Below are 12,331 nucleotides of genomic sequence, written 5' to 3' on the forward strand. Positions count from 1 at the left end.
TAGATTTTTTTTTAGGGCGAATAAGACAGATTTCTAGTTTTTTTAAATTAACTTTTTTTTTTTTTTTTTATTACATCAACTTGGTATTGGTTCAAGGGTCTAAACGAGGGACAGTGCATATTGTGCACCGAGGAGACGGGGGATATTAGAAAGACCTTTTTTGTATACAATGATCGTACAAAGTTGAATTGAAGGATTTAAAATACGGTTATTAAAAATATTGTTATAGTAAGTCCAGCGATCTCTAAGGATATATAGATAAATATAGGTATATTAAACGGTGAAATTAATCGTACGAATTTACAACCGAACATCATCTGTTACCTCGTTAATAATATAAACAATTGTTAAAAACCTTATTATAAAAAATTCCTTACAACGATAATAATATATATAATCGATTAAAAACTGGGGACGTTGCATGTGACGGCCGTTTCTGTCGTGTTTGACGTAAAGATCGTGTTCTTGTACTGCAGGTACAGAAATATAATATCTTTCTTTCAACGTTAAAGAAAAAAAAAAAAAAAAAAAAAAAAAACAAGGGAAGAAACGAATTAAAAAATAAAAAGTTGAATTCGTTATCCCGAAAGTGAGAATGAAATGGAAAAACAAATCGCATAAATTTGTAAAATTGTTGTAATACGCCGAAGAATGTTGAACATGCGGAATAACTATATATCAAACACATCTCGAGATATTCTCCAAGATTAAAAACCTAACTACGGAGTTCGAAAACTGAGTATATATCGTAATGTATATATAATACGTTTTAAATTCAGTACAACGTTGTAAGAACGATTAAGCGATTGCGCGTATAATCGACGATCCGGTGAACAATCCTAGCATATGTGGGGCGTGCGAGGAGCATGGGTGAACTGAATGTGGAGGTTGGGATATATACGGGGATTCAATACTACCGGGTAGTGCAATGGGGGTAGGTATAAGCACATGTTTCCAATTCTGCTCGTGCAGGTGTTCATTGTTAAGCAAGAATTCGAAGGGATTGCTGACGTAGAAAATTGAGCCCTGCAGTCGGTTCGCCTGATTGGGACTCTCGACGGACGCCGACCGACGAACTGCGAGCTTCCGAGGAAGTCTGATGGTTACTTTTTCTTCTGGGCCTTCTCCGCGGCCTTTGTTACCTTCCCCTGAGTGTCCTTGAAGTTGACGCTCTGTCGAAAGAAACCACGAGGGAATTATTAACTCAATCATATTATTTTTTCATTTAACCCTTAGCGGCATAAGTGGCATTCCAGAATGCCACCTATTTTAAAACACGTTTTTACGATTTTAGAGTAGTTTTATTCGATTTAACCGGGTTTTTTTTTGTAATTTTATGATCTTGATATGCTAGAGGATCAAAGTTCATGTTCAAATTGTTTTTATGTTTCGTTAATTTGCTTATATAAATTAACAAATTCTGAAAAATAGCACTTTTTTTTTTTTAGAAAAAATGTATTATTGAAGATAGTTTTAAGAGTACCCTTACGATTTTTGATATGCGGGACTTTGTAGGGTCGCTGATTACGAATCCGTTTTCAGATTTGCAAAATTCAAAATGGCGGTCACAATATGGTGGCCGTATACTTCAAATGATGGATTTTATGACCGCAAAACGATTGCAATTGATTTGAAAGTATGGAAAAGATCTTGGGTTTTATGATTTGCGAAGGTCAAACGACTTTGCGTTTTGGTCCGCCATATTGGATCCACCATCTTGAATTTTCAAATTTTGAGTGCAGATTCGTAATCAGCGACCCCAAAAACCCTCGAGTACAAAATTTCAAGTCGATAGTAAGTAAGGAAAAATGTGTGCCGCTAAGGGTTAAATTATACGTTACGCAGTGAGATAAGAAAATGACCTTGATCACTCCGACGGCGACGGTCTGGCGCATGTCGCGAACGGCGAATCGTCCGAGGGGTGGAAACTCCTGGAAAGCTTCGACGCACATCGGCTTGCTGGGTTGCAGCATGACGATAGCGGCGTCGCCGCTTTTGATGCTCTTCGGATTTTCCTCGGTAGTCTTGCCGGTTCTGCGGTCGCACTTCTCCTTGATCTCGGCAAACTTGCAGGCAATATGAGCAGTGTGGCAATCGAGAACGGGGGTGTAGCCATTACTGATCTGTCCCGGATGATTGAGGACGATTACCTGGGCGGTAAAATCGGCCGCTCCACGTGGCGGGGAGTTTTTCGAATCGCCGGCGACGTATCCTCGGCGAAGCTCCTTGACGGAGATGTTCTTGACGTTGAATCCGACGTTGTCACCGGGCAAAGCCTCGGTCAGAGCCTCGTGATGCATCTCGACGGACTTGACCTCCGTCGTAAGAGCCGCGGGGGCGAAGGTGACCAGCATCCCCGGCTTCAGGATACCCGTCTCGACCCTCCCGACCGGGACGGTGCCGATTCCGCCGATCTTGTAGACGTCCTGGAGCGGAAGTCGAAGCGCCTTGTCCGTCGGTCTCGACGGCGGCAAGATGGCGTCGAGGGCCTCGATCAGACACTTGCCGTCGGCGTTGCCGTCCTTACGTTCGACCTTCCACCCCTTGTACCAGGGCATCTTCGGCGAGGGTTCGAGCATGTTGTCACCGTGCCATCCGGAGATCGGTACAAAGGCGACGGAGGCCGGGTAGTAACCGATCTTCTTTATGTAGGAGGAAACCTCCTTCTTGATCTCCTCGAAGCGACTCTCCGAGTACGGCGGCTCCGTTGAGTCCATCTTGTTCACACCAACGATCAGCTGCTTCACCCCCAGGGTGAAGGCCAGCAGGGCGTGTTCTCGCGTCTGTCCGTTCTTCGATATCCCGGCTTCGAATTCCCCCGTCCCGGCAGCCACTATCAGCACAGCGCAATCCGCCTGGCTCGTCCCGGTTATCATGTTCTTTATGAAGTCACGGTGACCCGGGGCGTCTATTATCGTCACGTAGTACTTGGCCGTCTCGAACTTCCAGAGGGCTATGTCGATCGTTATTCCCCGCTCCCGTTCCGCCTTCAGCTTGTCCAGCACCCAGGCGTACTTGAAGGAACCCTTGCCCATCTCCTGGGCCTCCTTCTCGAACTTCTCGATCGTCCGCTTGTCGATACCCCCGCATTTGTATATCAGGTGACCCGTCGTCGTCGATTTACCGGAGTCCACGTGGCCGATCACCACGATGTTTATGTGGATCTTCTCCTTCCCCATTTTCAACCCTCACGCGTCGCTCTGCCAACTTCACTTCGATCCTGGATCTAAAACTTTTAAACAATCGTTAGACTGCCTTCGATGCCTGTCTTAATTGGAAGGTATTCCTACGATATGGATAAAAAAATTTCTCCATTTTTCGGATTTATTAATTAAATAATTACTCAGCATGATTATAAATATAATGTCAATTATATCGCTTGTATTTAAAAACGGCTGAACTAAGTCGCTTCGAATTTGAAACCTCCGAGTTTCTAAAGCAAATAAAAAAAACGAAGCACAATCGCATGGGATAATCGATTGCCAAGACACAAATTCCCGAAATTCCCTCATTTATTCTGCCGTCAATTCGCAACCCGAAGGCACGTAATTCCTCAAGCATGCGAGAATCCTATTTCGTTCAATCTTCACCGGCATCTTAATAGTCACAGACTAAACATCAACAGAAGCCAATTGACGATGACAAACGTCACACTATATATACGTTACTTGTTGCTGGGGCCATTCCGCATATTTATAGAATACGTAATAAAATAATTGTTATCTAATAAAAAGAAAGCCTAAATATCGGTCGGGTTTTGGGTCGAAATTTCGTTGGCAGATTGCCTCGAGATTCGCGAGAAGAAAAATTAAACTGCTCTAGAGATATTGGATAAGAATTTTTGGCAATACTCGATCAGGGTCCACGATAAGGTTGAAGACGTTTACTTTATCGCGAGATCGTTCACACCAAATGAGGCATCACCAGCCGGGGTTACGCAGTTTGCTAATTTTTTCGTCTGACAACCCCAGAAATCAATACGTCTCGGGCTGATCGGGGTCTGCCGGCTACTTCCCTTAGGCTGGCTATAGTTGTGAAATTTTCACAGAAGATACGGTGTAATTACGATCTACGAATAATCGATGAGGTTCTTTACTTACCGAGCTTGTGTTTACCGGTTGAAAAACGACGTTGATTTACTTATTTTCGTTACTAAATTTGCGAATATCTGGAGACGTGAAATACCTCGCAAATATCCTCTGCCATTCGCATCGACAAGAACTCAGACTCTATTGCGACGGCGTAACAAACATGGCCGACGGTTTTGCGCACACCAAATGCAGACGGATATTTCCTTGGGAAGGTTCATTTTTATTTACGAATTAATTAATTAAAACATCGAGGAAGTGCTTTTCTCTCGATGATTATCGGTTCAGCGCTTCGCGATTATTAACCGTTATTACCGTTATTTACGGTGATTTATTATTTGGCTGTTGAATATATTGTGCATATACATATATGTATCGACAAAGGCTAGTACGCGGAGCCTTTGTTAATTTATAATATACAGTAATTGGATCCAGATGACAATTATTTGCGAGTTACATTTTCCGTTCATATCTGATTAATGAGAGAAACCTTCGCGGATGCTATAATTCATCCCGAACACACCTTTGAATTGAAAATGAACTTGCAAGTTGCAATGTACAAGTTATTCCCGTTAGTTACGAGCAATCACGCGTGCCAATCTCGGTACTCAGACAGCTTTAACGATCGCTCGTTAAATCTCGATTATATTCATTCCGCATTTATTTAGATTACCATAAAGTTAAAAAGACCGTAACGATCACGAGCGGACAGATGTGAAAAAGAACAAAGAAACCGTCCGAGTAAAATCGAAAAGCGATATTAGCGATTCTCCAATTCAACTCTTTGTCCCTCTTTTTTATTAGTTTCGTCTTCGGCGCGGTTGATCTTCGCGAATGCAGATCGTAAAAAAATCTCGCTGTCGTGGCTTGGATCCGACGATAACTTGCAGCAATTTCGCGATAATTATTTACGATATATCTATTCGAAAGACGGATGTACGTTGGTGTGTACCTATGTGAGTGAGTGAATTAATACCGCAGTTTGAAGATGAAAATTTTTCCGTTTATTATGGCACTCGAGAGATATTGATGCGAGGGTAACGCTCACCAGACACAAGGTAGTCGCAAATTTATTGCCAAACGGTTCTGAACTGAACGGAGTTGGAAAAATCCATAAATACACCGGAGACGTCTGGCGTTTGCGTTTTACCGAGCTGCGAATGACGGAATTCAGGGAATTCAGGGAATGTAGAAAGAGAGAGTGATCGATGCTTTTCGTCATATTTTTGAGGATCATCTCAAGCCTGAAGGATGTCATCGATCCTTCGGCGGTTGAATCTACGCAGCGCAAATAATCCATCCTCACCCAACGGAATTTACCCGCGTCTTATTGCATCTGCGCATTCTGCAGCCTTTGACGTCGGAGCGCGTCTATTAAAGGAGCTGCTGCTCTATTTCTGGGGTAATTCGTCAAGATATAGATCAGCGGGTGGTGCAAACGTGTTTACATGCACTATATAAAATATGGATGTACGCTTTAAACGTGCAAGAGAAACGGAACATGGTCAAAAGAAAGCGGGAAAGAAGAAGAAAGAGAAAAAAAAACTACAAGGCACAGACGAAAAGGAAGGGAAAAAGACGGAAAACAACATATTGATCATAACAAACTGCAAGGAATGATCCACAGAGTCATATAATTCCGACACGGTTGCAGAATCTCGCTGGCAACTCATCCCGCGATGCAGTTCGAGACTCCATTAAAACGTTTTCGCGCTTTTAAGTTCAATGTTTTAAATCCGCGTGCCAAAATGCAGTATACCTATATATATATATATATATATATATATAAGCTTGTTTATACATGTATATTATTATTCCAAACTTCGCGTAGTTTCAGCAGCAACGTGACGTCAGAGATGTGGAAATATGGGGTGAAATGCACGCGAGGAAAAAAAGCTGCAATGGAAAAACGAAAAATAGAAAATTCTTGAGGCAGGCTGTGGTCTGTAGGACATATAGACGTGGGAGTATCGTTGGTGGATGATTGTGAGGTAAAAATTTTCGAGAGGAGCTTGTTTTCGTTTACATAAGCGTCGGCAGTTATTGACAGCATTCGAATTGGGCCGATGCCAGAGTTAGAGACCCTCGCGGACGTCACTTTTCGCGGATCCGATCGCGATATGTCGTATTTTCGTTTGTCGGAAATTCGGGTGGGAGGCACGTGCGCCTCATGCCTTAAAACGGCTCGTCTTTGACGAGCTGTGACGCTTAGGATTCGCGAAAATAATACACACCCCCGTAAATTCCTTTGTCATTAGTCCCGAGCGTCGGGGCATCGGGGTTCATCCGGTTTGCGCAAAAGCTGAAAAAGAAACTGAAGAAAGAGAGAAATAGAGGCAACTTGATTCTTTGTTCTTCGACGCCGACGGCTATACTAATCTTTAAAGACAAATCGAACCTCTTTTTCTCCCGTTTGTTTTACATCGTTTCGAATTCCGCCGAAAGCCTTGAGCATAATAGAAGAAAAAAAAAAAAAAAAAAAAATTTCAGAGGTCCCAAAAGACGAACGATTCGATTATTTCACAGAATTTTATATTTCTAAACGACGAGATCACCAGAAATCCAAAATTACCGGCTTTCATTTTATAAATAATTTATAAAGAATCGATTTTTACGCCGATTTCCACCGATATCTTGACCGTGAAAAAAATTACAACGATTCTTTGATATTACGTAGAATGTTAAACGAATGTAATGTATCGAGCAATAAACATTGCTTCTGAAAGATCACTTTCGGAGTATTATTGCATGAGCCAATTTACGTATATTTTACCAAACATTGGTAAACATATTCCGAGATGTCGCGATCACACTTTCAATTCGTGATTTCGCAGAAAAGATTTCAGAGAAAGTATCGATCTCTGTTACATTTCAATATTATTATTATTATTATTTTCACAAAAAAGGAAGTCCGATCTAAAAATCCTTTCACGAATTTTATCTCTCAATGGTGAACTTATCTTCAATAAAAAAAAAAAAAAAAAAGTACATAAAAATTTACTAAAGAAATTTTCGATCGTATGTATTTACGAAAATAATTCACAAAAAGGAATGGTTTTTATGAAAAAGAAGGATAAAATTCATTCGAATACATGGAGGCTCCGGATAAATCATCTCCGAGGGTTTCCCTCCTCCCAGTTGTTGAAAAATAGGGCTTACATCCCACGGGATGGCGATTGAATAGCGACCTGCGTCCGGGTCTCGGATGTTTGGCATTGATTTTCCAACGCAAGTTCAGTTTACCAAAGTAGAATATAAACGTGCAGCTGACGAGAAGACGTGGATACATTTATATATATATATATGTATATTGATTGACTCGAGTTCTTGACATTCACTTACCGAATATTCTTCTCGTCTCGAACCTCCGCAAATTATATCCCTTGAGCATTAAGCACGTGCTATATCGCTAATTTGTCGACGATTGTTCACCCTGAATGAGAGTAAAACTAATTTTTGCCACACGCTGCCTGCATCGGGAAAATTTATATCCTTGTTTATCGATCGGTTGGAATTTCTACGAACGCAAGAGTGTAATTACCGAGGATTGATCAAGTCCGAGGGGAATTCGGCCGGAGATTACATCCGGTGTCTCGAGATCATACGGGATTCGCATTCGCTTGGCATCCGGCCAGCGATAAATCTTGAGAAAGCACGATGGGTCGACCGGGATTTCGGCTTCTGTCCTAGAATCGGACAAGCAATCAAAATTGTGAAACCGAGAAATATCGGCGGGGGTCAGAGCCGCAAGGCCTTGCTCAGGCGCCAGTCTTCGACCTCGACATGCCCGTCTCCTTCATTTTGGGTCTTCGGGTCTGTCAACCCGAGAATATTTCGGGCACGTGCCGCGGCGTCGAGTATAAAAAATCAGAGAAGGATGATCGATCAATTAACCGGTCGTCGTTCGATAATGGAAATTTTCATACGAGGCCGAGGGCTGCATGTTTACGGAAATTTAACCCTGGCGTTATGCCACAAAAATTATAGGGTAGACAATTCCGGGATGTTTTTTTGAGTATATTGTATTTCAAAGGAAACCAGTTATTTTTAAGAAAATAAAATTTTTAATGTAAAAAAAAAAAGAATTCACGACTGATTGTGAAACATTTAACTGGAAAATTGATCATTTTAATCAAAAAATCATAACTCACTGGATTTTCAATCTTATGAGCGAAAAATTGATCGAATAACTCTAAAGAGACAGATTGTACGTGAGAAAAAAAAAGAAGGTATTTATTTGAGTGAGTGAGGTTGAATTTTTGGAAACACAAGTAATTCACGATTTTTAAGACATTTCATTATTCATCTTGGATGAAATCAGGTTATTTTGGATATTTTTCATACGAAATTTTGGCCCCGGTGTGCAGCGTAAGGATTAAATAACGCATATGTATATATGCTTGAAAGAAACTGCACGAGGTCATAACTGAGAAGATTTGCAGCTTTTTTTTAACTGCAAGTACGATGCTGAAGAGAATTAAGATTGATCCTGTCGTATAACACGAGATCACAGGAAAGTATGTACACGAGTTTGCTCCTCGACAAATGTGTTTCGATGTCGAACCTAGTGCCCCAAAAATATCGCGTTGTTCACCTTCGAGATCACAGCCATTCCAACCTCGTGTTCTTCTTCGTCTGATCAGTTAGCTTTGCTCAACATTTTTCATCTGCTCTTTATCTTTTTTCATTACCTACGTCTCGTTACAAATGGAATCTTGCGATTTCCAGTTTATAAATCAATCCTCAATGAATATACGGAGATCAACCCTTTTAGTCATAGAAGCCACCATAGTGGAAACCTTTTTTTTTTTCTTTTTATTTTGTCACTTTTTTGTTATATTCTATGCAAAATCCATGCGAAAGAAAACCGAATTGCGTGATTAAAAGGGTTAAAAAATTAACGTTGCGTGCATTTTTTCATCTCATAATATGTATACCAGATGATTAAAATCTGTTACATACTGGGGTGAAAAATTTTATTGTCAATGAAATTTGGATCTAAAGCTTGCGAGATTCGTAATTCTCGAACGTACGTTCTGCGCTATTTCTTCACAGTTTTTTGGTGCTGTTATAGATGCAGCATCGGCCTGTAAGAATAGAAACTGCGTCAACCGATAAGGAAGCTACGAAGAAGCGAAGTGCGCAGCAACGGATATTTCGAGTCGTTGAAACGACAGCATGAAAAAATGAACCGTGTGCACGGAGCTTAATTTGGCTGACGATGAATCAGGAGGTTGGTCGGCCAAAATTTGCTACTTTTTGGTCATTTTCTAACGAGATCATCGAGCAACGAGTATTTGACGAATCGTTGGATTCGCAGGCGCTGAAGATCTCTACGACGATAAGAAAACTGAAAATACTTAATTAATTGTAAAAAAAAGCTGAGATATCGACAGTTCATTTCAAATCGCTTGAAAATAGTAAAAAATCTACTATCAAAATTCGTTCGTCTTTAATTGACGATAACTGATTCAATAAAATCCTGTGATATTCCTTTCTACGCACTGCGGTTACTCCATGCGCGTGAAGTTTGCACCAGACTTGAATAAACTGCACACTATGTACTTGCGTGTGAGCGAAATCTTTACATAAGTAGGTAAAATCGCGGATGTGTACGTGGCACGTGGTTTTCCTGCCGCTTTGAAGATCGAGATAACGTCTAAAATCGTGCAGGCAACACTCATGCACGCCAGGATGTCATCTCCGTGGTTTATGATGAGTCAGTGTAGAATTCCGCCTTGCGAAATCCACCCCGCTGACTAGATTTTCGGTCTCGCCTAATTACTTCAAAATTCTAACCAGCCAACCCAGCAACCGAGCCTGCCAACTTCGCCGCACCTGTTTCATTGTCCCGTGGACTCATCCACGCGGACACAAACAGTTACATCAGCACCTACGTATTTGCAAAATAGTGCAGAAATTTTTTTAAATTTCAATTTAATTATCATCAAAATTTTTCACAGAAATTAAAAAATTTAATTATATCGCGTTACCTTTTAAGGTCAGATAGGGAACAACGATTCATTTGAAAGATATTCTTTCTAATATACGGTTCTCGAGTATTTTTGTCTGCTACAATAAGCGAAGAAAATTAATGAGAAAATCAAGTTATTTTGTAACCTTTCTTGTCACGAAAGGGTGTAGTAAATTAATCAGAAAATATTGACAATTAAAATGACACTGAACATCTTACTTGCACTAAATTTTCTAATAAAAGTAAAACAATCATTTTACAAAAAAAGTCAAGTAACCAACTCATCGTGTATCACCGCAGATTTAATTTCGGTGTTATTACATGACGTGACGTGGAACATCCATATCTGCCAGGTTGTTACGCGTCAACGATCTAATGAGAAAACAAAAGCACAGGGAGAAAAAAATAAAAAGAGGGAGGAAGAAGACGGGAAAACGAAAAAAAAAAAAAAAAATAAATAATTCTTCAAAATTAGATTATCCGTGGTCGTTAAGGTGTCGGAAGAATATTTTTTTCTGCCTTCTATTTTTCCTTTTTCTTTCTCATCTTACATCGACGTCGTTGACAACCGACGGCGACGTCTGATTCGCGTGGGTCGCGGGGATCCGGTCGACGCTCGCGGATTTTCACGCTCCGTATCGACGATCAATGGATCCCCTCTTCGTCTTGGCGAACCTCGAGAGAACCTGGAATTATTTATACAAAACACGTGGAAATTTACAGCCACGATAATATACAGACATATAATTATACGTGTATAAGTATGTATATAAATATTGTTGTGTTAGGTAATGTTTCTCGTCGCACACCCGCGCAAATTTCACTCTGCGGAATTTTGTTTCTCTAATTTCTTTTTGCCAACGCTTAGCACGGCAGCTACGTTTGTCGCGTTTTGCGTCATCGTCGGGATATCTGCCGTCGGTGACGCCGTGAAAACTTTACCTATACATATACGAATATTATACATATATCTATATCCACATGTACATATGATAGGGTCGTCCTTATTTTGGACTTTTTCGAAATTTGACTAGGACGTCCGCCAAATTGGTTCCAAATGAATAAATAGAAATCTCCTCAAAAGCACAGATTTTATATATCTCTCAAGGTCTGTGAAGTTTGCCATTAAAAATATATACGAAGTGAAAAATAAAAATCAATTTAATATAATAATAATAACAATAATACACTTCAATTAATAAATTTCGATTCTATACATCGAATAATAACCAACATCTTCATTTATTACTTAAGAAGTTTGATTTTATCTTTTTTACATTGATGAATATATATAAAACTAATAAATATTCAGAAAAAAAAACTTGAGAAATTATTTTTCATTTATTCACAGGGTTGACTAGAAACTGGTTTTTTCCCTTGAGTTTATATTTGAATGAATGAATTTTGATTCTACATATACATCGAATAATAGCTAAAATCTTCATTTATTACCTACTTACGAAATTTACTGTTATCTTTATTAGGTTGATAAATAAGTCTTGAAAGTTTTTTTTTTGATAGTATAAGCAGCAGTTTGTATGTAGTGCGTTGAAATAAAAAGCAAAATTTATCTAATCAAAGTATTTTTTATTTTATTAGTCACGTGGGAGAAATAAAAATTTGCCATTTAGAAGCCAGACTCAAAATTCATGTTGCCCGGTGAATTATTGAAACACAGTGATATCTACACGGATTTTTGAATTGTTTTATTACGCGACACTAAACGGCTTGGCGGAACGCGATGCGGATCGTGATCCAGAGCTTTTTTTACCCCCCGGATGACCGCTCACGTCTGATCGTCGCCCGCGACGACAGGGAAAATTTTTATAACGGTGCGCGAATTTATCACTATAATACACATATAAGTTAAGAATTCGGAATGCCAAAGGTATTGCAGCCAAACTTTTTGCCAAATAATATATCTGCAACATTATACATAACAATAATAATAATGACGGTATATTTTTACTTAAAAACTATGATCATTGCATTACGTAATCGCTAATTCCATTCGATATTCCACATAATAATTCTGCGTTGATCGGACGAGCAACTTATTTTTTTTTTCTTAAACCACGATTCAAGATCTTTTCAGAAATCCGAATCACGGCATGAAAATTGTATTTGGCACTAAAATGCGCCGCGTTATCATCAGACAAAAGTATTCTCTGAAATATGTGCCAATTCAAGCTTTTCAATAAAGCTCTCCCGGAGTGGGGATCGTCAGGTTTTTTCCACCTCTTTGAGCTTGCAGTTGAATGTCTGGATT

The 12,331-nt window shown here is 39.9% G+C and overlaps 1 protein-coding gene across 2 annotated transcripts; it reads right to left on the minus strand.

Moving 5' to 3' along the window:
- Nucleotides 1-615: 615 nt before the first annotated feature.
- On the minus strand, nt 616-4,298 carry LOC124409576 (elongation factor 1-alpha). Of its 2 annotated transcripts, none has more exons than XM_046887284.1 (3): nt 4,101-4,298; nt 1,863-3,226; nt 616-1,172 (listed from the first exon to the last, which is right to left on the minus strand). In XM_046887284.1, exons 2-3 carry the CDS (start codon nt 3,177-3,179, stop codon nt 1,104-1,106), a joined length of 1,386 nt encoding a protein of 461 aa, XP_046743240.1. In that variant the 5' UTR covers nt 3,180-3,226; nt 4,101-4,298; the 3' UTR covers nt 616-1,103. The 2 variants fall into 2 exon arrangements, with proteins under 2 accessions (XP_046743240.1, XP_046743239.1); XM_046887283.1 differs by having other exon boundaries at nt 1,863-3,232.
- Between the last annotated feature and the right edge of the window lie 8,033 nt (nt 4,299-12,331).

This window comes from Diprion similis, chromosome 8, assembly GCF_021155765.1.
Source record: "Diprion similis isolate iyDipSimi1 chromosome 8, iyDipSimi1.1, whole genome shotgun sequence".
NCBI classification, from domain to species: Eukaryota; Metazoa; Arthropoda; class Insecta; order Hymenoptera; family Diprionidae; genus Diprion; species Diprion similis.